This window comes from Hetaerina americana, unplaced genomic scaffold (genome assembly GCF_022747635.1).
Source record: "Hetaerina americana unplaced genomic scaffold, ioHetAmer1.1.p SCAF_7, whole genome shotgun sequence".
In the NCBI taxonomy this organism is placed as follows: domain Eukaryota; kingdom Metazoa; phylum Arthropoda; class Insecta; order Odonata; family Calopterygidae; genus Hetaerina; species Hetaerina americana.
In genome coordinates, this window is record NW_027287316.1 from 62,765,525 (window position 1) to 62,793,010 (window position 27,486).

Sequence of the window (27,486 nt, forward strand, 5' to 3'; positions counted from 1 at the left end):
GACGTCGAGGACGGAGGTGGGACCCGGAGACTTCCGGCCCATTTCTCTACTCGACGGATTCGGGAAGATGTACGAGAGACTTCTGCTGGAGCCGATAGTAGGTTTCGTCCGAGAGGCTGACATCCTCCCGGATGAGCAGTTCGGCTTCCGCGAGCGGCATTCCACGGTCCATCAGCTGGTGAGAACCACGGACTTCATCACGGACGCCTTCAACAGGAAGATGTCGGTGGCAGGCGCATTTTTCGACGTCAGCAAGGCGTTTGATCGCGTCTGGCACCAGGCACTGCTGTTGAAGATGCGGAGACTCCACTTCCCGACGTGGATCATCGAGGTGATCCGCTCCTACCTAAGAGACAGGACCTTCGTCGTTTCCTGGTCTGACTCCTTCTCTGGGGTGCACCGGATCTCCGCTGGTGTCCCCCAGGGTTCGGTTCTCGGGCCAGTATTATTCAACATCTTCTCCCATGACATTCCCAGGAGTAATGGGAGGCACGAGGTCCTGTCACTATACGCGGACGACGCGGCGCTCCTGTGCAGCTCCCGGCGAATATCTTTCGCCGTGGAGAGGCTGCAGATCGTCGTCGACGAGCTACTTTCGTGGTATCGTCGCTGGCGGTTTGCAGTCAATGCCGGGAAAACGAAGGCAATCGTCTTCCATACCGGCAGAGGAGCGCCGACAGAAGAGGAGCTGTCGGTGAATGGAGTCACCCTTCCGTGGGAATCCGAGGTTCTCTACCTCGGAGTGCTGATGGACCGGAAACTCCTTTGGAACGCCCAAGCGCGAAGTGTCCGAGGGAAGGCCTTCGCGGCGCTTAACCGGCTTCGGCCGATTATTCGTCCGGGGGTCCTGAGCTCGGAAACGAAGCGACGACTGTACCGAGCGTGCGTGTTGCCTGTCATCACGTACGCAGCGCCGGTATGGTCAGGAGTGCCGAAGTCTACCATCGCTCTCATCCAAGTGGTGCAGAACTCTGCGCTACGGTGCATCTTGGGATGCGGGCGCTACGCCCGCGTGGAAGAGATGCACCAGGACGGGAACATGGAACTTCTGAACGTCCTTCTTCCGGAGCTGTCTCGAAGATTCTTCGAGAGGGCTGCGGATTCAGACGTCGCCACCATCCGACGCCTCGGAGAGATCCAGGTTTCAACGTGGGACCGCTATAAGCGCCCCATTGCGAGCATGGATCGCCATGATGCCCTCCCAGCGAAGAAGAGGCCCAGGCTTCAGTAGCAGGGATCGCCAGAACGCCGTGACAACGCAGAAGACGACGCCCTGCCTTAGAAGCCTAGGCGGCTGGAAAGGCAACACAGTGGAGCCCCGACCGGAGTAACGGGGGTCCGTCCACGAGAATTTGAGACAAAATTTCCATAATAATGGAAGAGTTGAGATTATTCTCCAGCAGTAAACCAGATTTAGATAACATTTGACATCGACCTCCTCCTTTTGCAAAATAATTGGCAATATAGCATGATGATGGTATGCCAAATGCTCAAGAAGAGGAACCGACTAATAGGCTAGTTATGAACCTGTTGTGACGCGGTATTTAATTCATAGATAAATTTTCCCCGATACCGCGAGACAAGGGAGGCCGCGACTCTACTTGTTTTGAGGGCGCCAGGCTAGCCGCATGGCTAGCCGCAGAGTCACGCCGCTGGCTGTCACCTGGCCCATCACACTCCTCGTCCCAGGGGAGGGCTCGCTCACCTTTTATGTGCCCCGGGGTGGGCAGCGGCTCTTCAGCTGAAATCACGAGGGACGCTAGGAGGCGCATAAAAATGGACTACGACGAGTAAACTTCACAAGAACTATTTATTATCACAAGAAAAGGTGTGGGCGCTCCCAAGCAAACATGACGCGCCGTGCCGACGCCTGCTGGGCCACGATGTTGGGTGGCCGCTCGGCTGCAGCCGAAGATGGCCGCCTCGCTGTCGACTGCTGGCTCCCGATGTTCCGGTCGGGGCCTGCGGGGGGCCCACACGGCGAGGTCGGTTGCTGGCACGCGCACCCCCGGTGTTCGCAGGCTGTCGGTGACTCGACGATGATAGCACACGACCTTCTCTCTCGGGCATCCCACAACGAACTCTCCTTACCACGTGTTGGCCGACACTCTCCGCGCGCGGCGCGCCCCGCTCCTCTTTTTTCTTACATACATTGTCGGCGCCAACAGATAGCGCCCCGCCGTTCTACGGCTCGCGAGAGAGGCGCGCGTATTCGAACTGGGCAAGTGACGCTGCGCCAAGCACAACGTCACATACCCCCTCCCTAAGCCGGACACTCGTCCGAGTGGACCGCTTACAAACGAGCCTGCAACTGAAACCTATGAACACAATATAATAACAACAATTTCACAGATTTCTACCAGTAGTTCACTCAGTTTTGAGATTCTGTCTTCAGCTATTGGATAGAAAATGGATAGCACAACTTTTTCTAATTTTAACCACATTCTCTATGAACATCAAGTAATACATTTGGTATGAACAAACTTTTGGCATGAATCTTTCATACATTCCAAGGGAATTTCTCACAAAATTTCAACAAAAGCATCACTCGCTCAGATAATTCACTCTATAAAAGGCAGTACGTCCTCGGCTCAAACACATCACACCTCGTTTGCAAACTTTCGTTCACCACAATTCAAGGGCTATGTGCCATAACAACAATAATGTCCGACAGAGATTTTCACATCATTGAAAAATAAATCGCTCACTTTGACACACAGACAAGATAACATGAGGCAAACACACAATGCTGACCTATTACATAATACCAAAATTCATAAGGAACTTTTTTTGAGAGTGTGCTCCGTGGGCTTGGCGCTCGGAGGACTCACCACTTTGACGAGTGGATCTTGGTGCTATATATCTTTTCAAGTCACCAATATCTACTTTCGCGTTTTGCTTATTGGAACGCGTTTCTACTATATAGACTGTTGGAGACAGTTTTTTTAGTATCGCGATTGGTCCTTCAAATTTAGGGGCTAGCTTGGCTGAAAACCTATCAATCCCACTGGACAGATGGTGGGTCCTACGCATTACTAGGTCTCCTACATTAAATTCGATGTTTCTTCTACCCTTATTATACGCTCGCGCCTGTTTTTCCTGAGCTTTCTCTATGTTCTCGGCTACTAGATCTCGTAATAAGCCTAACCTATCGGCCCTCTTTTTCCACGCTTGTGGATCCAATCTGCTCTCTATGCCTTCCCCCTTCTCAAGCTCGCGCCGCAAACTCTTCACTGGCAGTGGATGCCTTCCGAAGTTCAAGTAGGCTGGCGAGATCTTAGTCGAGGCCTGCTTCGCGGTGTTGACTGCATGCCTTAGTTCGTGTAAATGCTGATCCCAGTCTCTATGGTCTTTTTCTACAAACATCGCGATGGCCGTCTTCAGCGTTCGATTGGATCTTTCCACTGGGTTTGCCTGAGCATGGTATGGAGGCGTTGTTGTATGCGTTATTCCATACTCTGCCAATGCTTCTCTTACGCATTTGTTATCAAACTCTTTTCCATTATCTGTCAAGAGATACTCCGGCGTTCCCCAGCGAAATAGGACAAGCTCCTCAAGTGCTTTAACCACGTTGGCCCCCGTAGCAGCTCTGACCGCCTTTAGCTCCACCCATCTTGAAAATAAGTCCTGAAAGATTATTAAGTACTTGTTCTTGGCTTTGCTAAGCGGGAACTCCATGAGATCTGCTGCTACGACGCTCCATGGTCTCTCTACCGTTCTTTTACCCAATAGTCCCTGAGGCGCTTGCTGCGACGTTTTGAACTGTTGACAGTCCTGACATTGCCTCACAAAGTTGTGAATGTCGTGATAGGCCCCTCTCCAATAGTAATCTCGTACGACTCGATCGAATGTCTTTTCCACTCCGAGGTGGCCCGAAGAAGGTTCACAATGGGCATCCCTGATGACCCGCTCTCGACATTCTTTTGGAAGCACGAGTTTCCAGCCCTCTTCACAATCAGCGATTGGATCGAGCAGCTCATCGTACTTGTAACGATACAAGTGGCCCGCTTCGACCTTCCAATTTTTATACCTCTCCGGATATTTGGTGACTTCCTCGACTCTGCGTTGGTGGTCCTCATCCTTTACTTCCGTAATTTCAGCGATCTTCTCTTCGCCAGATAGTTGCTCGTACATACGAGATAGTGCATCAGGCAAATCATGGATTTTACTTCGACGATGCACCACCTCGAGGTCCCACTGCTGCAACTCCAGCGCCCACCTCGCGAGCCTACCCGTAGGTTCCTTGAGATTTCGTAGGTATTGGAGTGCGGAGTGGTCTGTGATCACGAGGAACTTGTAGCCCTCTAAATAAGGCCTTAGTTTTTTTATGGCCCATAGAATAGCTAATAACTCTCTCTCTGTCGTCGTATAGTTTTTCTCAGCTGATGTGAGAACTCGGCTGACATAAACGATTGGATGTTCTCCGTCCTCATTCACTTGAGAAAGAACACCTCCAATTGCTTCACTACTCGCATCAGTTTGTACGATGAAGGGTTTAGAGAAGTCCGGCCTTGCCAAGACCGGGGCTTCTGTAATGGCCCTTTTGTATGTCTCAAACGCTTTCTGCTGTTCCTCTGTCCATTCCCACTCTTGACCTTTGTGCAATAACTTGACCAATGGAAGCTTGATTTCCGAATCGTCCTTTATGAACCGAGCGTACCATCCAATCATACCAAGAAATCGTCTTAGTTGTTTGAGGTTAGATGGTGCTGGATAATTCACGACTGGAGCTATCTTTTCCGGATCTGGTCTAAGTCCCTCTGCGTCTAACAGATATCCAAGATATGCAGCCCTGGTACAACAAAACTCGCTCTTCTCCTTATTGATTACTAGCCCTGCCTGGTCCAGTTTTCTCAACACAATTTCGACCCATTTCAAATGTTCATCGAATAATTCGGTGACTATGATTATGTCGTCCAGATATCCGAACATTATTGGTTCGAATTCTGGCCCGAACAACGAATCAATTAGTCGTTGGAACGTTTCTGGTGCGTTCGTCAAACCGAATGGCATTCGTCGGAACTGGAACAGACCTGAGCCAGGAATAGCAAAGGCTGTGTACTTCTTAGACGATTCCTCCATAGGAATCTGGTTGTAGGCCCAACGGAGATCGATTTTCGATATATACTTGGCCTTCCTCAGCTTGTCAAGGATTGAATCCATATTAGGCAGAGGGTACGCATCCTTCTTTGTAACCTTATTAAGGTCTCTGTAATCGATACAGAATCTCGCGCTACCATCTGCTTTCTTGACAATGACTGGCGCACTGCTCCAAGCTGAGGCCGACCTTTCCACTACTCCCTCGTCTAACATCCTCTGAAGTTCCTGTTGAGCTACTTCCATCATTCTAGGAGACATTCGTCTCGGCCGATGTTTTATTGGTTCTGCTCCTTGAACGTCAATATGGTGTTCTGTCAGCAGCATTAACTTCGGGCCCTCTGTGATCGCTTGCTCTATTACCTTGTTCAGTCTTCTTCTCTGGTCATCAGTGAGCGTAGTGATGCCTCCACATTCCATGTTTTTTTTCTCACCCTGTTTCACTTCCTCTCAATTAAATTCGCTCAGTAGTGCGCTGAGCCTTACGCTTTGATAACTCTCTAGGACTGATAGACCCGCGCATTCTGCGAAAATGTGTGGTTCATTTCTTGTCCCTTTCTTCCAAAATGGGTGCCACGGGCCCTTTTTTGCTCTCCAACACTTCTCCGCGGACATCGTATCAATTGAAAAAAGGTTTTTCAAATCCGCTCCAACGATCACTTGATGAGAAGACAGGAAATCAGCGGCTTTCCATTGCATCTTCTCCGTTTTTTCATCGATGGTAATCGTCACATCTAGGTATCCCAAAGTCTTAGCTGGTATGGGCGTCATTGGCATCGTCACTTGAGTTATTGACCCCTTCAGTCTTGACTTATACCTTTTCACCACCTCGGGACCTACTATGGTCACTTGAGCCCCGGGGTCATAGAGCGCAATGTACTCTTTTCCCCCGATCAGGACTGAGACTTGGTCTCTATTCTCTGCCGTCACACTCGCTAAACTCACTCTAGGCGTGGACTCCACGCCGACTCCCCCTCCCTGAACCGGACACAGCCTATCAGGTTTGTCCTCAATGGTTACAGGGTATGTCACACTCTCACTCGACTCATTCCTGCCCGTCCCTTTGTTGGTACACAACCGATCCAGAGTGAACAGTACTTGAGGCAATTTCTCATAATCGCTGTCCTGTTCTGATTTCCGGCCCGCGTGAAGCGACTGGGCAGAATCTACATTCCACGCATGTCTCGGCGGGCTTTGTGGCACCGACGAGATGCTCTGAGGCCTCTCACTCATTCTCTCACTCTCTGCTTGCTTTGGTGGCTGGAGACAGGCTGGCCTGTTCGATCCTACCAAGGACTTGACCCTTTCGCTTTCTTCCGACCTAACGGATTGGCAGAGCGGAGCTGACTCCGTCGACCAATGCGCCTTCTGCCCCATATGCGGTTGATTTGATGGGCGGAGACGGGCTGACCCGCTCGGCTCGGCGAAATCAACGGCTGGACAGCAAATATCAGCTTTGCAGTGGAGGTCGGCCGTCCGTCTCGACTGCTCAGCTGGAGAGCTTTTCCTGATAGCTCGATTGCATTGGCCAGATCGATAGAGGTTGGCTGTCCACCTCGATCTGTAGATTTCTTCATCCTTGATCTTTGCCAACGCAGATGGGTGGTGGATGTTGGCTGTCCAACTCGACCCAGGAGCAGATGTTTCATCTGGCCCATCTGAGTTTATCTCCCTTCCTTTCTCTATACAATCCTTTACTCCACTATTTACATCTTCCTTGATCGAATTTGGTTCGCAGAATTTGGCTGTCCAACTCGGCTTTTCCAAAATCGAATCACCATTTCCTAACTTCATCGACTTATTCCTATGATTATCTAAATCTAATTCAGCCGTTTTGTGTTCGACGGATTGGTTTGCGGGGAAGCCGCTTGGGCTAGGCGACTCCCCGCTTGTCCGTTTTCCTGCCGAGTAAACAGGTGTTTGCAATTAGGGCAATTAATTGCCAATAAGCCGACCTTGCCGCAAAGTTGGCACTTTTCTTGTGTCCTACCCAGTCGACTGGGGCAATTGACACTGATATGCCCTCTTGCGCCACAGCTGAAACACTGGACTCTCGGGCACGCATTTGCCCTATGTCCCAACTCTCCGCAGGAATAACAAGCTCCGTCAAAGTCCGGTCCCTGGTCTCTCGCCTGTGAAGGCCTAGACCACGTAGGTCTCGTTATGGCCCTTCCTAACTCATAGCTGATGCTCTGTCTATGTCCATCGTCCCCTGATGCATCGTCCGAGTCATCACTGCTGTCAGTAGATAACGACCCGCTCGTTACCTCCGACTCTGAAGAAGATGACGAAGTGGATGTTATTTCCCTCCGATACTTTTTCTTGGAACCCTTTCTCAAGTTCACTTCCTTATCGTTCTTCTCACTGCCCAATTTTTGTAAAATTCGGCTAATTCCATCCGTCAGGTTGTTGATTATCTCGTTCTGCTGTTGCAATTGACTCCGCAACTCCTTTATTTCCTCAGAGTGGCGGTCGCTCTGTACTGGTATCTCTTTCTGATTTGATTTCGCTTCCGAAGGCAGAATGCGCAGTTTTTCCTTTTCTCTGGTCAAATCTGACGCTTCTTTCCTTTCCCCCAGCGGCGGAAAATCATATGAGTCCATCAGCGGCAGTTTGGGCTGAGGGCCTCCCGCTGCGTTTGCTGTAATGGTCCGAATGGGGTTCAATTCCTCATTAATTTCTCCGTCGCTTGCGGCAACTTTCTCCATCTCGATGTGCTTCTTTTTATGCCCCTTACTGCATGCTCCTTTCATTTTCCGCCCTGCGTCTAGGTCTTCGTCCCAGTTTAAGGCGTATAAAGCTCCTGAGAGGGTTACATCGTCAGGCTGCACATCCTCGTCCAATTCTTTGACCATGGTGTCCCTAACCGTGGTTGTGTCAAAAGAAGCTTAGCCCGCAATAATCGCTCTTTGCGCACTAAGAGTGGCCCTACCAAGGAGTGTCCTTTACTTGACAACTCATTTTCCACCTCTTCTTCACTCATTTGCTTAATTATTTCAAATTCTGCCTTTACCGCTGAATTCCGTAGCAGTGCCCTCATATCTCTCTGATATCTCGCCAAAAATCCAGTGTCACCCTCCATTGTAAATTAGGAAGAAGAAAATTCTTAACCTATTGAATAATTAAAGGATTTGCCCCACCTAACCTAAAATACGCTTACTGCAAAAATTTAATCCTAATCTAAAGATATTTCCCTGTTCTACAGTTAGTATAACAAATAAGGTAGAATAAATCAGAATTCTATATTAAAAGCATAACCTAACCTCAAATTTCAAAAAGTACAAACTCCGCTTCCTCTTTTCAAAGGATCCTCTGCCACTCTGGGGATACGTGGCTACGCACGGAGCTTCCCTCAAGCCAATAATAGTAGTTAATCTTAGAAACCGATCGTCCCTCCGCAACTTAACTGGAAACAAGTCGCCTCGGGAATGTTCACAGCTTTCATCCCACCCTCAACGCCAAGCAACCACTCAAAGCAACCGCACAAACCACATTCAAGTACAAAAGATTGAGTAGAAATTATAATCTCTTATTTACTGCTTCCCTCACAAAGAATTTTAAATTTTTTAATTTCATGAAAATGTATAGCAAAAAAAAGGACTAATTTATAAATCAAATAGAAAAATTGTATACCGCTCGCGAAAGAGCTGTACGTAATAACTGGCGCTCGCGCGATGTTAATCACGCATCGTTCCCGCTCACACACACGCTATGCACACCATGCCGGTATCACTCCGCTCGCTCTCCTTCACACCATTGTTGCCTCGTCAAGGCCGACGCGACGCCATTTTACACTCGCGCCGCATGCGCACTCTCGAAATATAATTGTCACTTTTCTCGCACAACAATAGAAAGGCTGCCCCACGTTGGGCGCCATTTGTGACGCGGTATTTAATTCATAGATAAATTTTCCCCGATACCGCGAGACAAGGGAGGCCGCGACTCTACTTGTTTTGAGGGCGCCAGGCTAGCCGCATGGCTAGCCGCAGAGTCACGCCGCTGGCTGTCACCTGGCCCATCACACTCCTCGTCCCAGGGGAGGGCTCGCTCACCTTTTATGTGCCCCGGGGTGGGCAGCGGCTCTTCAGCTGAAATCACGAGGGACGCTAGGAGGCGCATAAAAATGGACTACGACGAGTAAACTTCACAAGAACTATTTATTATCACAAGAAAAGGTGTGGGCGCTCCCAAGCAAACATGACGCGCCGTGCCGACGCCTGCTGGGCCACGATGTTGGGTGGCCGCTCGGCTGCAGCCGAAGATGGCCGCCTCGCTGTCGACTGCTGGCTCCCGATGTTCCGGTCGGGGCCTGCGGGGGGCCCACACGGCGAGGTCGGTTGCTGGCACGCGCACCCCCGGTGTTCGCAGGCTGTCGGTGACTCGACGATGATAGCACACGACCTTCTCTCTCGGGCATCCCACAACGAACTCTCCTTACCACGTGTTGGCCGACACTCTCCGCGCGCGGTGCGCCCCGCTCCTCTTTTTTCTTACATACATTGTCGGCGCCAACAGATAGCGCCCCGCCGTTCTACGGCTCGCGAGAGAGGCGCGCGTATTCGAACTGGGCAAGTGACGCTGCGCCAAGCACAACGTCACATACCCCCTCCCTAAGCCGGACACTCGTCCGAGTGGACCGCTTACAAACGAGCCTGCAACTGAAACCTATGAACACAATATAATAACAACAATTTCACAGATTTCTACCAGTAGTTCACTCAGTTTTGAGATTCTGTCTTCAGCTATTGGATAGAAAATGGATAGCACAACTTTTTCTAATTTTAACCACATTCTCTATGAACATCAAGTAATACATTTGGTATGAACAAACTTTTGGCATGAATCTTTCATACATTCCAAGGGAATTTCTCACAAAATTTCAACAAAAGCATCACTCGCTCAGATAATTCACTCTATAAAAGGCAGTACGTCCTCGGCTCAAACACATCACACCTCGTTTGCAAACTTTCGTTCACCACAATTCAAGGGCTATGTGCCATAACAACAATAATGTCCGACAGAGATTTTCACATCATTGAAAAATAAATCGCTCACTTTGACACACAGACAAGATAACATGAGGCAAACACACAATGCTGACCTATTACATAATACCAAAATTCATAAGGAACTTTTTTTGAGAGTGTGCTCCGTGGGCTTGGCGCTCGGAGGACTCACCACTTTGACGAGTGGATCTTGGTGCTATATATCTTTTCAAGTCACCAATATCTACTTTCGCGTTTTGCTTATTGGAACGCGTTTCTACTATATAGACTGTTGGAGACAGTTTTTTTAGTATCGCGATTGGTCCTTCAAATTTAGGGGCTAGCTTGGCTGAAAACCTATCAATCCCACTGGACAGATGGTGGGTCCTACGCATTACTAGGTCTCCTACATTAAATTCGATGTTTCTTCTACCCTTATTATACGCTCGCGCCTGTTTTTCCTGAGCTTTCTCTATGTTCTCGGCTACTAGATCTCGTAATAAGCCTAACCTATCGGCCCTCTTTTTCCACGCTTGTGGATCCAATCTGCTCTCTATGCCTTCCCCCTTCTCAAGCTCGCGCCGCAAACTCTTCACTGGCAGTGGATGCCTTCCGAAGTTCAAGTAGGCTGGCGAGATCTTAGTCGAGGCCTGCTTCGCGGTGTTGACTGCATGCTTTAGTTCGTGTAAATGCTAATCCCAGTCTCTATGGTCTTTTTCTACAAACATCGCGATGGCCGTCTTCAGCGTTCGATTGGATCTTTCCACTGGGTTTGCCTGAGCATGGTATGGAGGCGTTGTTGTATGCGTTATTCCATACTCTGCCAATGCTTCTCTTACGCATTTGTTATCAAACTCTTTTCCATTATCTGTCAAGAGATACTCCGGCGTTCCCCAGCGAAATAGGACAAGCTCCTCAAGTGCTTTAACCACGTTGGCCCCCGTAGCAGCTCTGACCGCCTTTAGCTCCACCCATCTTGAAAATAAGTCCTGAAAGATTATTAAGTACTTGTTCTTGGCTTTGCTAAGCGGGAACTCCATGAGATCTGCTGCTACGACGCTCCATGGTCTCTCTACCGTTCTTTTACCCAATAGTCCCTGAGGCGCTTGCTGCGACGTTTTGAACTGTTGACAGTCCTGACATTGCCTCACAAAGTTGTGAATGTCGTGATAGGCCCCTCTCCAATAGTAATCTCGTACGACTCGATCGAATGTCTTTTCCACTCCGAGGTGGCCCGAAGAAGGTTCACAATGGGCATCCTTGATGACCCGCTCTCGACATTCTTTTGGAAGCACGAGTTTCCAGCCCTCTTCACAATCAGCGATTGGATCGAGCAGCTCATCGTACTTGTAACGATACAAGTGGCCCGCTTCGACCTTCCAATTTTTATACCTCTCCGGATATTTGGTGACTTCCTCGACTCTGCGTTGGTGGTCCTCATCCTTTACTTCCGTAATTTCAGCGATCTTCTCTTCGCCAGATAGTTGCTCGTACATACGAGATAGTGCATCAGGCAAATCATGGATTTTACTTCGACGATGCACCACCTCGAGGTCCCACTGCTGCAACTCCAGCGCCCACCTCGCGAGCCTACCCGTAGGTTCCTTGAGATTTCGTAGGTATTGGAGTGCGGAGTGGTCTGTGATCACGAGGAACTTGTAGCCCTCTAAATAAGGCCTTAGTTTTTTTATGGCCCATAGAATAGCTAATAACTCTCTCTCTGTCGTCGTATAGTTTTTCTCAGCTGATGTGAGAACTCGGCTGACATAAACGATTGGATGTTCTCCGTCCTCATTCACTTGAGAAAGAACACCTCCAATTGCTTCACTACTCGCATCAGTTTGTACGATGAAGGGTTTAGAGAAGTCCGGCCTTGCCAAGACCGGGGCTTCTGTAATGGCCCTTTTGTATGTCTCAAACGCTTTCTGCTGTTCCTCTGTCCATTCCCACTCTTGACCTTTGTGCAATAACTTGACCAATGGAAGCTTGATTTCCGAATCGTCCTTTATGAACCGAGCGTACCATCCAATCATACCAAGAAATCGTCTTAGTTGTTTGAGGTTAGATGGTGCTGGATAATTCACGACTGGAGCTATCTTTTCCGGATCTGGTCTAAGTCCCTCTGCGTCTAACAGATATCCAAGATATGCAGCCCTGGTACAACAAAACTCGCTCTTCTCCTTATTGATTACTAGCCCTGCCTGGTCCAGTTTTCTCAACACAATTTCGACCCATTTCAAATGTTCATCGAATAATTCGGTGACTATGATTATGTCGTCCAGATATCCGAACATTATTGGTTCGAATTCTGGCCCGAACAACGAATCAATTAGTCGTTGGAACGTTGCTGGTGCGTTCGTCAAACCGAATGGCATTCGTCGGAACTGGAACAGACCTGAGCCAGGAATAGCAAAGGCTGTGTACTTCTTAGACGATTCCTCCATAGGAATCTGGTTGTAGGCCCAACGGAGATCGATTTTCGATATATACTTGGCCTTCCTCAGCTTGTCAAGGATTGAATCCATATTAGGCAGAGGGTACGCATCCTTCTTTGTAACCTTATTAAGGTCTCTGTAATCGATACAGAATCTCGCGCTACCATCTGCTTTCTTGACAATGACTGGCGCACTGCTCCAAGCTGAGGTCGACCTTTCCACTACTCCCTCGTCTAACATCCTCTGAAGTTCCTGTTGAGCTACTTCCATCATTCTAGGAGACATTCGTCTCGGCCGATGTTTTATTGGTTCTGCTCCTTGAACGTCAATATGGTGTTCTGTCAGCAGCATTAACTTCGGGCCCTCTGTGATCGCTTGCTCTATTACCTTGTTCAGTCTTCTTCTCTGGTCATCAGTGAGCGTAGTGATGCCTCCACATTCCATGTTTTTTTTCTCACCCTGTTTCACTTCCTCTCAATTAAATTCGCTCAGTAGTGCGCTGAGCCTTACGCTTTGATAACTCTCTAGGACTGATAGACCCGCGCATTCTGCGAAAATGTGTGGTTCATTTCTTGTCCCTTTCTTCCAAAATGGGTGCCACGGGCCCTTTTTTGCTCTCCAACACTTCTCCGCGGACATCGTATCAATTGAAAAAAGGTTTTTCAAATCCGCTCCAACGATCACTTGATGAGAAGACAGGAAATCAGCGGCTTTCCATTGCATCTTCTCCGTTTTTTCATCGATGGTAATCGTCACATCTAGGTATCCCAAAGTCTTAGCTGGTATGGGCGTCATTGGCATCGTCACTTGAGTTATTGACCCCTTCAGTCTTGACTTATACCTTTTCACCACCTCGGGACCTACTATGGTCACTTGAGCCCCGGGGTCATAGAGCGCAATGTACTCTTTTCCCCCGATCAGGACTGAGACTTGGTCTCTATTCTCTGCCGTCACACTCGCTAAACTCACTCTAGGCGTGGACTCCACGCCGACTCCCCCTCCCTGAACCGGACACAGCCTATCAGGTTTGTCCTCAATGGTTACAGGGTATGTCACACTCTCACTCGACTCATTCCTGCCCGTCCCTTTGTTGGTACACAACCGATCCAGAGTGAACAGTACTTGAGGCAATTTCTCATAATCGCTGTCCTGTTCTGATTTCCGGCCCGCGTGAAGCGACTGGGCAGAATCTACATTCCACGCATGTCTCGGCGGGCTTTGTGGCACCGACGAGATGCTCTGAGGCCTCTCACTCATTCTCTCACTCTCTGCTTGCTTTGGTGGCTGGAGACAGGCTGGCCTGTTCGATCCTACCAAGGACTTGACCCTTTCGCTTTCTTCCGACCTAACGGATTGGCAGAGCGGAGCTGACTCCGTCGACCAATGCGCCTTCTGCCCCATATGCGGTTGATTTGATGGGCGGAGACGGGCTGACCCGCTCGGCTCGGCGAAATCAACGGCTGGACAGCAAATATCAGCTTTGCAGTGGAGGTCGGCCGTCCGTCTCGACTGCTCAGCTGGAGAGCTTTTCCTGATAGCTCGATTGCATTGGCCAGATCGATAGAGGTTGGCTGTCCACCTCGATCTGTAGATTTCTTCATCCTTGATCTTTGCCAACGCAGATGGGTGGTGGATGTTGGCTGTCCAACTCGACCCAGGAGCAGATGTTTCATCTGGCCCATCTGAGTTTATCTCCCTTCCTTTCTCTATACAATCCTTTACTCCACTATTTACATCTTCCTTGATCGAATTTGGTTCGCAGAATTTGGCTGTCCAACTCGGCTTTTCCAAAATCGAATCACCATTTCCTAACTTCATCGACTTATTCCTATGATTATCTAAATCTAATTCAGCCGTTTTGTGTTCGACGGATTGGTTTGCGGGGAAGCCGCTTGGGCTAGGCGACTCCCCGCTTGTCCGTTTTCCTGCCGAGTAAACAGGTGTTTGCAATTAGGGCAATTAATTGCCAATAAGCCGACCTTGCCGCAAAGTTGGCACTTTTCTTGTGTCCTACCCAGTCGACTGGGGCAATTGACACTGATATGCCCTCTTGCGCCACAGCTGAAACACTGGACTCTCGGGCACGCATTTGCCCTATGTCCCAACTCTCCGCAGGAATAACAAGCTCCGTCAAAGTCCGGTCCCTGGTCTCTCGCCTGTGAAGGCCTAGACCACGTAGGTCTCGTTATGGCCCTTCCTAACTCATAGCTGATGCTCTGTCTATGTCCATCGTCCCCTGATGCATCGTCCGAGTCATCACTGCTGTCAGTAGATAACGACCCGCTCGTTACCTCCGACTCTGAAGAAGATGACGAAGTGGATGTTATTTCCCTCCGATACTTTTTCTTGGAACCCTTTCTCAAGTTCACTTCCTTATCGTTCTTCTCACTGCCCAATTTTTGTAAAATTCGGCTAATTCCATCCGTCAGGTTGTTGATTATCTCGTTCTGCTGTTGCAATTGACTCCGCAACTCCTTTATTTCCTCAGAGTGGCGGTCGCTCTGTACTGGTATCTCTTTCTGATTTGATTTCGCTTCCGAAGGCAGAATGCGCAGTTTTTCCTTTTCTCTGGTCAAATCTGACGCTTCTTTCCTTTCCCCCAGCGGCGGAAAATCATATGAGTCCATCAGCGGCAGTTTGGGCTGAGGGCCTCCCGCTGCGTTTGCTGTAATGGTCCGAATGGGGTTCAATTCCTCATTAATTTCTCCGTCGCTTGCGGCAACTTTCTCCATCTCGATGTGCTTCTTTTTATGCCCCTTACTGCATGCTCCTTTCATTTTCCGCCCTGCGTCTAGGTCTTCGTCCCAGTTTAAGGCGTATAAAGCTCCTGAGAGGGTTACATCGTCAGGCTGCACATCCTCGTCCAATTCTTTGACCATGGTGTCCCTAACCGTGGTTGTGTCAAAAGAAGCTTAGCCCGCAATAATCGCTCTTTGCGCACTAAGAGTGGCCCTACCAAGGAGTGTCCTTTACTTGACAACTCATTTTCCACCTCTTCTTCACTCATTTGCTTAATTATTTCAAATTCTGCCTTTACCGCTGAATTCCGTAGCAGTGCCCTCATATCTCTCTGATATCTCGCCAAAAATCCAGTGTCACCCTCCATTGTAAATTAGGAAGAAGAAAATTCTTAACCTATTGAATAATTAAAGGATTTGCCCCACCTAACCTAAAATACGCTTACTGCAAAAATTTAATCCTAATCTAAAGATATTTCCCTGTTCTACAGTTAGTATAACAAATAAGGTAGAATAAATCAGAATTCTATATTAAAAGCATAACCTAACCTCAAATTTCAAAAAGTACAAACTCCGCTTCCTCTTTTCAAAGGATCCTCTGCCACTCTGGGGATACGTGGCTACGCACGGAGCTTCCCTCAAGCCAATAATAGTAGTTAATCTTAGAAACCGATCGTCCCTCCGCAACTTAACTGGAAACAAGTCGCCTCGGGAATGTTCACAGCTTTCATCCCACCCTCAACGCCAAGCAACCACTCAAAGCAACCGCACAAACCACATTCAAGTACAAAAGATTGAGTAGAAATTATAATCTCTTATTTACTGCTTCCCTCACAAAGAATTTTAAATTTTTTAATTTCATGAAAATGTATAGCAAAAAAAAGGACTAATTTATAAATCAAATAGAAAAATTGTATACCGCTCGCGAAAGAGCTGTACGTAATAACTGGCGCTCGCGCGATGTTAATCACGCATCGTTCCCGCTCACACACACGCTATGCACACCATGCCGGTATCACTCCGCTCGCTCTCCTTCACACCATTGTTGCCTCGTCAAGGCCGACGCGACGCCATTTTACACTCGCGCCGCATGCGCACTCTCGAAATATAATTGTCACTTTTCTCGCACAACAATAGAAAGGCTGCCCCACGTTGGGCGCCATTTGTGACGCGGTATTTAATTCATAGATAAATTTTCCCCGATACCGCGAGACAAGGGAGGCCGCGACTCTACTTGTTTTGAGGGCGCCAGGCTAGCCGCATGGCTAGCCGCAGAGTCACGCCGCTGGCTGTCACCTGGCCCATCACACTCCTCGTCCCAGGGGAGGGCTCGCTCACCTTTTATGTGCCCCGGGGTGGGCAGCGGCTCTTCAGCTGAAATCACGAGGGACGCTAGGAGGCGCATAAAAATGGACTACGACGAGTAAACTTCACAAGAACTATTTATTATCACAAGAAAAGGTGTGGGCGCTCCCAAGCAAACATGACGCGCCGTGCCGACGCCTGCTGGGCCACGATGTTGGGTGGCCGCTCGGCTGCAGCCGAAGATGGCCGCCTCGCTGTCGACTGCTGGCTCCCGATGTTCCGGTCGGGGCCTGCGGGGGGCCCACACGGCGAGGTCGGTTGCTGGCACGCGCACCCCCGGTGTTCGCAGGCTGTCGGTGACTCGACGATGATAGCACACGACCTTCTCTCTCGGGCATCCCACAACGAACTCTCCTTACCACGTGTTGGCCGACACTCTCCGCGCGCGGCGCGCCCCGCTCCTCTTTTTTCTTACATACATTGTCGGCGCCAACAGATAGCGCCCCGCCGTTCTACGGCTCGCGAGAGAGGCGCGCGTATTCGAACTGGGCAAGTGACGCTGCGCCAAGCACAACGTCACACTGTATTTAGCAATATTAGCATCAATTAAATTCGCCGTATGTTGCCAGGAGAGAAAACAATGCAATGGATGTAGTCCTGTTAGTGGTTTTAGCGTACGAACATACGGAAAACTCAGATTCGTACTTCATGCTAAAGAATGTTTTTTTAAGATTTTCTATTAAATTAAATACTATTCATCTTACATTGAATTTATAAATTATGAACCAGCCTTTCAAATTCCATAACCAGTCAGAATGTTAATTCATATTCACGGACTTAAAAGTGAAGTAATAGCTTACAAATCACTTTTTTAATCACATTACGCAATGGTACCAAAGAGATATGAAGTATCTGTCAAAATCCGCTCTGGGATCGATGATAATGAAATAATTGTGATAATTCCCCAGCAGGAAACTAAACTAAGATGCCATTTGACTTCGATCTCTTCCTCTTCCAACACAAAATGATATTTGAAATTATAGTATGACGGTGGAATGCTCAAGAAGACGAACCAGGTAACCAAGACTACCAGGAAATATTTGATAGAAATGGCTGTCCAATATTGGTGATTTTTTTCCAACTCTATTTTACACTGATCTATTTATAATAAATAATAATACTATGCTATTAATTAACATTAATTCAGTTATAATTTGAATGTCCCCAGGTTAATTTTGATTAAATCATTTATAATTTTTACATAACCTTTTAATCTTGCTGAAACAATTCAAATGATATCCAATGTATAAAAGTTAAAACGTGAGAAATCAAGTACTCAAAAGATATTGGGAAGTTTCAAGCATAATTTATTCTCCTTAAAATGAAAAATAAGTTTTTCATTGTTTCCGATTTGGAGACATTCATTCTTTAATTTATCTATGCAGAAACTACTAGGATGTAGTATGAAAATATTTGCTAAGGTTAAGAATATACATTTTTATCAATTAATGTAAAAGAATTATTATTATGCTTAATTTCACTATTACTGCCGACAATTTCATTTTATTATTTACTTGCTTCCATAGAGTTGAAAGAAATGTATCAATAAAAAACACGGATGTGGACCTTTATCAAATATAGTTTAACTCCAATCAAGTACAGCATCTAAAGTGTTCACCTACAATGAACTCTTCGAATTCTAAAAAACCGTACAAACGGAAAAACTTTTAACCTAAGGTGTCACCATGACATTTTGGATAGGGCATATTTGGTGATGCATTAGGTTAATTATAGGATTTACGCGTTTCATTGGGTGCCTAACTACGGTTGGAGTGGACTCCCAATCCTAATACATTTTTCCGACACTCTTAGTTTATAATTCAGTCACATTAAGTTTAACTTTGTTCACTGCTTTCAGGTAGGGGACAGAGTGGGACAATTACATATATTCAACAAGGGTGTAGGTCAAGGGATCGCTGCATCCGAAGTTCCCGAAGCTGTCCATGGTGTAGTCGATTTAATTGGGGATACTATCGGTGTCACCATTTTTGAGAGATTTTTGCGCAAATCTATATGGACCATTTTCCTTAAAACGCATTTCATTGAGGAATAGATTTGCTTGAATTGGGAATAAATTCTTCGTATTCGGCTTGTGGGCGTCAGAGAAGTTGGTGGAAAAGGCCCTTTTAAATTGTAAACTATTGATGAAACAATCTTTTTGGAGAATTATATAAAACTCGATCTTCAATCCCTAGAGAAAGCAAAGATAGTAAAGGCATGAAAAATTTAGAATAGGCGCTATTAACATTTATTTTTTTTATTTCATAGAGGAAATGTTGACAGATATAATTTGCAAGGAGGGAGAGGGTAGTTAGCTTTGAAGCATGGCTGCTGGACGAGACAAATATAACAATCTTTCATAGAAGAACTTTGGAAGACCACGTGGCTGACAGATGTTGTGGGAAGTATTGAAATCATGAAGCCTCCACTATGGGAAGAGTTCCGAGAGTGCGCATTTCAAATTTCTTCCCATCATTGCACCTCGTGGACCAATTCTGATCCTTAGATAATAGAGAGAGAGACTTCAAAAAAAGTTTTCATCATAATTTATTTGACATATAATTATAATTTATTCGGTACAATGCTAGAGATGAAATAGATTCTTGAAAAAGAGTGATAACAGGAAATATGTAGCGTTAATTATGAATACAGTGAAGACTTGCTATGTTTCACATACCAATGCAAAATTATTGTCGGATTTACTAACGATGGTTGCCATTGCCGCACTTCCGTAGAGTTCAATCAGTCCATAAACTGAACTTGGAATACCCGTTGCAGCTGCCCCCTGGTCGACACCGTTAATGAAGTAATGCAGGGTCCCAGTGTCACGCCTCATCATTCCTACACGATCGCCTTCCTGAAGAAAATATCAGTAATTGTTCATTTCATTATGAACATAGTTGTGAACTTTCCTTCATTTGATCATATCATAAAAATGCATACTACCTTGATCAAAAATTTCCCGGAATTTATTCAGAAAATTAAAAATACAAGTTTATTCATCTAAATCTATATTGTCCCCTTCAAAGTAATCCCCATCGACTGCAACACACTTATGCCAGCGCTTGATCCAATCCTCGAAACATTTTTTATATTCGGTTTTCGGTATGTCCATCAGTGCTTCCTGCGATTTTTCCATTACTTCCTCTCGGCTGCTAAAACGCGTTCCCCGTAATGGTTTTTTAACTCGATTGAACAGAAGAAGTCACAGGGAGCCAAATCAGGTGAATTCGGTGGCTGTTGGATGGTATTTGTTGCATTTTTCGTCAAAAAATTACGAATAATGATAGCACTGTGCGACGGTGCGTTATCATTGGTGCAAAATCCACGAGTTTTCTGCCCACATTTCTGGTCTCTTTCGGCGAATTGCTTCACGCAAACGTCTCATAACGCCCAAATAATACTCTTTGTTTACTGTCTGGCCTTCTGGCAAAAATTCATGATGCACTACACCGTTGTAATCCATGAAAACCGTCAGCATTGCCTTCTTTTTTGACTGAAAACGACGTGGTTTTTTTGGTCTCGGCTCATTTGGTGAACGCCATTCACTTGCCTGATCTCTGGATTGCGTGTCGTACTCATAAACCCACGTCTCGTCTCCAGTAATGATCCTTTTGATGAATGTGGGATCGGATTCAGCCTCGCAAATCATGTCTTTGGCGACGTCAACACGGTCTCTTTTTTGCATGAAATTGAGGTCTTTTGGCTCTGCTACACGACGGAAACCCAAATCATTAACCACAATGTCTTGGGCGGATCCATAGGCAATGTTCAAGTCCTCCGCTATTTCTCTGATGGTTAATTTACGGTTATTGACCAACATTTCTTTTACTTTATCAATTTTTTCACCGACTTTCGATGTCGATGGTCTGCCACTGCGTTCATCATCTTCGATTGACTCACGACCACTTCTGAACCGCTCGTGCCACTGGTAAACGACCGTTTTTTTAGAGAATCGTTGCCGAAACACTTTTCCAACATTTCCAACGTCCGTGCGCCACTAAATCCGTTTTTTACGCAAAATTTAATACAAGTTCGTTGTTGCAAATTTAAATCCATTTCTGAAATTGTAAAAAATCGCCAACACACACAGAGATAGATGTACTCTTGGCTACGTAACTTTTGCAAATGTCAAGTTATGACACTAAGATTTAAAGGGAATATCAACAACAGATGTACCAATTTAACAAAAAAAAACAGAACTCAAATCGGAACGATGGGAGCGCCACACGGTGGTTATTCCGGGAACTTTTTGATCGAGGTAGTATATTTGGACAGAAAAACATCTTAAATTTCATTTTTCATTTTTCTTTAAAATTTCACAATCGCCATTGTTTTAATAGTTTCCCCGCCAAAATGAAATCAGCGGACTGAAATATTATTTTAAAGCATACGATTTTTCCTGAATGGAAATTCATGAAAACATTCTTTTGAAAAATGATTTGTAGCCTTACCACCAGTGCATCCAAAGTTCTGCCATAATTTTTCTTAGAAACAGTGTTATTATAATATAGATCAGCATAATACATTGACCATGATGGTGGCCTGAAATGAAAATACACCAGTGAAATATTAAAATATTATTTGCTAATTAATATTTGTCAAAACTCTATTTTCTCCTTTTTACATAACAATTTCTAGTAGGATACTCCACTACCACATTCCTTATTCCCACCATTGGCTCCCCTCGATTTTCCCATTATTAGAATAAAAGATATGATGGTTCTTATGAATGAATATAATACAAGATTTTAAAATTATTTTCAGAAACAAGGAATAGATATTAGGTCTTACTTAGATATTACAATGAAAGTTATTTTAATCAAGTTTTTGTTTCCTATTTATTCGGAACAAATTAGCTACAATCAGAAATGTATTATAAATATATATATATATATATATATATATATTATTTATTATTAGGTAATCTACCGGTTAAGGTAGGTTTTTGGATGGACGAAATATCTAATTAAAATAATTTGTGGCCCCTAGCAAAACACAACATCCTACTCTAAATCAGGTCCCGTTTCAGCTATGACTACTTTCTTCCTCCCTTCATCCCGTCCGACATCCCTATCCTGTTCCTTCCCTTTCCTCGTTTGCCAAACATTCTCCCCTCAATTACAGTCTTCAACATCCCGCTGCCGGTCAATACCCCCTTCATCCCCTTTTCCTGCCTCCAAAAGATTTCTCCCAACAAACCCCTTTCTTTGACCACCATACCAAGTACTTCCTCATTTGTTTTCTTCTCTGTCCATTTCACCTTCTCCATCCTTCTCCACATCAACATTTCAAAGGCCTCCAGTCTACGTCTATCCTCCTGCTTCAATGACACGTTTCCGCACCGTACATAGCGACGTTCCATATCAAAGTTTTTACGAGTCTTTTCTTAACATCCTTACTCAAAGTCCCTGTCATCAACTCCCTCCTCCTTGTGAAAGCCTCTTTGCCTAGAGCAATTCTTCGCCTTACGTCCCTACTACTTTGACCGTGTTGGTCCAAAACACTATCGAGATACGTAAACTGTTCTACCTGCTCTAGTTTTTGCCCTCCTATTCTAATGTTAAGCTTAGCCTTTTTTTCCTAGAAAATCGCATAACCTTTGTTTTATTAATACTGATTATCATCCCATACCTGTCGCGCTGAATTTCCAATTCACTCACCGATGCTTGCAATCCCTTGGCTGACTGACAAACTAAAGCTTGGTCATCAGCAAACCTAACTGATTTTACGAATTCCCCGCCCACCTTCATTCCTACCTCGAGTTCTTCCCATGCCTCTTTGATCATTTACTCTGCATACAGGTTGAACAGCAACGGTGATAATGGGCAGCCCTGCCTTACACCTCTTCCTAACACTGCCCATCCAGACTCCCCGTTTCCCACCCGCACCTGAGCAGTCTGAGACATATACAGGTTGCGGATTAGCCTCCTTTCCCTCCAATCTATTCCTATTTTCTGCAATATACTCATTAGTTTTTCCCAATTCACTCTATCAAATGCTTTTTCGAAATCTACGAAACAGGCAAATACCTCCTGGTTGTGTTCTATATTCCTCTCGATTAATCATCTCATTACTGCAATGGCATCACGCGTACCTCTCCCCATCCTAAACCCAAACTGATCATCCCCTAAGTAATCATTTGCCCTACTCTCTATCCTTTTGTTTTTGATCCTGAGAACAAATTTAGCTGCGTGGGATATCAAACTTATTGTCCTGTAGTCCTCATATACTATATACATGCATTTCTATTTATAAATATATACCCTCTTTCCCCAATATATTTGTGGTTATACGTAGTTTCTCATCTTTTAGTTTAAATATCGTTTATATATTCATTGAATATTTTTTAATTTTAAAATTAATGATCCAACGACTGACTCCAAATGGATGCTAAGACCCTGATCATCATGCACGAGCAAAGTATGTATTTTTTTCCTTGGAAAGGAATTTCTTCCAACGTGGCATTAATCTATCTTGTTGACAACAAGAATTGAACAAATTTAATCAATTTAAATGAGCTCTTTTTTCATAATCATACTCACTTAAGATCTGTGATAAACTTGTTGATGGTTATGTCGTTCGGTGAGTGCGGAGAAACACCAATGGCCATTGCATGTGGGAAATTAGTAGTCTTCCTGTCCAATGTAACTTCGAAGAGTTCGTTGTCCATTAGAGGGCGATTTGTAAAGGCAACACCGAAGCCACTCTCACCAACGCTGAAAGGGAAGTGATGTGCTGTTATGAGTTTTTATAATGCTAAATTTAATATAGCATTACTTCATATTTCTTGGGCGTCGTCAAAAAATAAATGCATGTAGCGACATACAATCGTCAGTATTTCAATCCTAGGATTGGTTCAGAGCAGCTACAACATTCTAATTTATTTCAATGCAAGGAAGGCTGCATAGGTAAGGGGGAATGATGTGGTGGTTTCCCGCTGCCTGCCACATCCCAGTGCTGCGGCCGATACCATGACCTTAACTCTCGCCCGCAGCTGTGGCAGCTAATGCCGGGCCGACTCACTCGGTCTGCGCCACCAGTGCCTAATGGTGAAACTTCTGCCTTTCAACATGGGTTCAGGCTTTTTAGTATGAGTCTATTTTTCTCGTTGTTGAAATACCATTGTTGTGTTTTTTCTTTGTGGTTGCCTCCTCCCGAAAAAACATTAACAAACTTTTTTTTAAGTTGGAAATTAAAGCCGGCCGGGAATCGAACCAGTTACCTTCGGCTCCACAGACATACACGCTACCCCTGGTCTACCCACGTCCCCTTACAGTATGGTTACACATTTTCAAAAGGAAATTCTCTATCAACTAATTTATTAAAATAAGAGATGGAATATGTGGTTTACATCACTCCTAATCCTGCTCATATGGTGTTAGAGTTTATTTTTCATAGATTAGAGTTTATTTTTGTAGTACCTGCAGCTCAAACGAACATTGCCACGCATATCTTATTTCAGTAACATTGCATTAAAAATTATTGATAGTTAATTGAATTTTTCTTTTGCATGACTATCCTAAGCTTGACAAATGAACCGAAATAATTAATCAGGAAATTACTTATGTACTACGTATTTAATCACTAATTGTGTAGGATGTCTAGCCCTCTCTCTCTCTATGCCAAAGAAGCGATTTTCTCACATTCGGATAGCATAGAGTATTACGTACGTGTTCTCACTTTGTGCAACGCCATGTTTTCCAATACCGCATTAGAATTCGTCGAGCGCTCCTCATTTGCAGTTTCAACATAAATTGTGTACCCCCTATCTTAGTGGTGACAGAAGAAATGCAGAGACTGACGGAGAATCAACCGATTTCATAATGTGTGAGGAAGTATGAAATAATGGAGGGTTTGGAAAATTAAAGAATTTTTTTTAGACGTTTGTCACAAATAGACTTAACTGCCGAGGAACTATGGTGGATATGCTGTCTGTACTCACTTAAGTTTCGTCACAGTACGCCCGTTGTTAACTATGACCGCATTGCTTCCACATTTGGGGTGGAAGCGTATCTCCTTCGTTTTACATTCCCGGGAATGGCCCTTGAAGGAATTCTTGTCTGTTGATAAAAATAAATTAATAATGAGAAGTTATCGAAGGCATGTAATGGACATGAAGGCTATTCGTAATGGTTCTATGCGATATACGTACAGAGTATATCTTTTGATTCGTGTTGGAAATGGAAGACATTCATTCAGAAGAAATATTTGCAAAAAGAAATATTAGTACCATAGTACCATATTATAAATATTTCATGGGTTTATATCCATTTGATAAAAACCATATCAATTAAAAAATCACATCGAAACCAGGGAATGAAAACTTAATAATTTATTTCGCTGAAAACTGTATTCCCTTTGTTTTGATACAAAAGTAAATGGACGCAGTCTACCCGATTCTAAATGAAAGTACATTATTATTTTCCCTCTGCTGCTCCTTAACGCTTAACCAACCATAATAATATTCTGCTCCGAGCATTAATTGAAATAGATTAATAAGATGAACTTTAAGATTGAGTAGTTCATTTTCGACCACAAATTTTATTTACAATATTTCTTCAAGTTCCGAATCCGAAAGCAACACAATATTAGTACATATTAATTGCAAATTAATGACAAGAACATAACGTGAAGTTTATGTAAATTCGGTTCTATACTTCATATGTTCCCTCTGTTTTTTTTTAAGTATTTTGCCGGTTGGTCCTAATGGAGACATTTATTTACCACTAATAATTTCTAAAAAAATCAACCTTATAAAAAGAGTAACAGTCTTGTTTAAATCAGTGTACAAGAATGCAATCCCGATGATAATTAGATTCGTTCGGCATAATTACCTTCTATTTGCCCCCGTATGATCAAGGTTCGTCTTCCTTGGCACATCGCCAAATCCTGAGATATGTCCAAGCCAATATCATTGTATCCGTCAATATTCGAGTCGTCCTTATAGGCAGAGAATTTGGTCACCCATTTCCCGTTTTTGTTCTTTGAAGAGAATATGTTGATTCTAACGCCTCCGGGGTAATTTTCTTCAGCTAGACATTCCGGTGCACTGCTTGTGTACTCAAAATGAAGAATGCTTAGAAACACTATCGCTAGAGTAACGCGAACGGTCATTGCCATTAAATCGATGGAGTGAAATTAGCAAGCAAATGGCGAAGTTCACGCTTCCTAAGTAGTGGGGGCTCAGCTAATGCCATTTATACCCCGCGTTTCATCTATCGAGTGAGTGATAACAATTTTAATTGCGTTAAGTTTCATGACCCAATAAAAATTATCATTTCAAGCGCATGGCTTGTTATTGGTGTCATTTTCACTTAATCCTAAGAATGTTTAGCTCCTTATCTTTCAGATGAAATGCCATATAGTATTCATCGAACACGCTTATTACGTGTATTGAAAATGGTGCGCCTGAATAAGACTTTAAAATCTCTTATTCCTTTTAATCCTGCACTGAGATTCATCATGTGGACACGAACCAAAAGTATTTCTGAACGCTATAATTTATGAATAAAACTTCTCAGATTTCATAACTTTTTAATGTTGTAAGAAGCGCAATGTTAGGCTTGGTGAGTTTAGTGAAGAACCTTTATGCCGTGCAATGGCAAATATTCCTAGTAGTGATGGAAAGGAGGGTAAAATAAGTCTCAATAATATATGTGGAATACGAAAAAAGCAAAAATGAGAAAAGAAAAATTATGGTTGGGGTGTTGCGATATGGAGAGAGGTCAGAGACATGAATGTGGACAATTTCCATTACCCTTCCATTAGCATCTTCGCCGAATGATTGGTGGTAATGGGAATCCGAAGATCGAGCACAGGTGTGAGAAAAACGAAACGCTTCAGAGGAAGACATTATAATATTCATAAGCAGCGAAGGAGACTTAAGAGAAATTCTGAAACATTTTGCTGAAGCCGAATAAGATTGAAGGAAAACAGAACAATTCGCAAGAAACCCAAAGGAATGACAAAAGTTGAAAGCAGATGGGATAAACATCTAAATAAAACGTGTGGATAAAGGATGAACGCAGATTTGAGGTTTTCGAGGCGTTGCTCTGGTGAAGAATAGAAAAAATAAAATGCATGGAATGGAAAACAAACGATAAAGTTTTAGGCCTAATAGTGGAAAAGAAACGGCTGTCTGAAGAACTTCAAAGAATACAGAACAAATAAATTCAGAGTCGGAGAGGCAATGGAAGGCTTGCGACGGTATTAGAAGGGTAAATGCTGGGAAAGTGAAGTCAAGGGAGGGCGATACGAGGGCGATTTGAAAAGTAAGGTCCCCGTCAGTTGCCTTCATGACGCGGCGGGAGAAAGGTAGGACGACGAATTCACGATGCGACGCTCAATGGAGCCACGATACGCTATAAAATATTGTGTTGAGTTTGGAAAATCGGTCTCAGAGATCATTTCCATGGTTAAGGATGTTCGTAGAGATGAATAAATGTCCCACGGAATGGTTTTCCGCTGGTGCAAGATGCCCCGGATGGGTAGAAAGGTGGTAGACGACGATGAAAGCCTTGAACGTCCTTCAATGACACAGTGCGACGAAATTGCTGTTACTGTTGACATATACTTCCAAGAATAAGTGGAATCTTGAAAGACAACCACTGTGCAATTCTGGATAACGTCAAAGAGGCTGTGACGAGGTACCTGAAGTACGAGGTTTCCGTCGACGCCTTCCTGAAAGCGAAACGAACTGCCAAAGTTCGGTGCACAAAGGTTGCATCGGTGAGTCGATGCACAAGGGCGCTATTTTGATAAATTTTAATAATTTTTACTTTGATGTGTAGTAAAATTGCTCAGATTTTTTCTTCTTATTTTTGGGACCGATCCAATACGTGAGGATAGAACTCCTCCAATTCG

At 44.8% G+C, this 27,486-nt stretch overlaps 1 protein-coding gene across 1 annotated transcript in view; it reads right to left on the minus strand.

Annotated features, from left to right (window-relative positions):
* The window catches only part of LOC139696863 (neuralized-like protein 4), a 38,171-nt gene that overhangs the window by 10,085 nt on the left and 600 nt on the right, over positions 1-27,486 (minus strand). Inside the window, exons 2-4 of the mRNA XM_071595743.1 lie at positions 23,166-23,358; positions 21,075-21,165; positions 19,298-19,477 (exon numbers count right to left, since the gene is read on the minus strand). Of these exons, the coding sequence (XP_071451844.1) occupies positions 19,298-19,477; positions 21,075-21,165; positions 23,166-23,358 (464 nt within the window). The remainder of the gene's footprint in view (positions 1-19,297; positions 19,478-21,074; positions 21,166-23,165; positions 23,359-27,486) is intronic.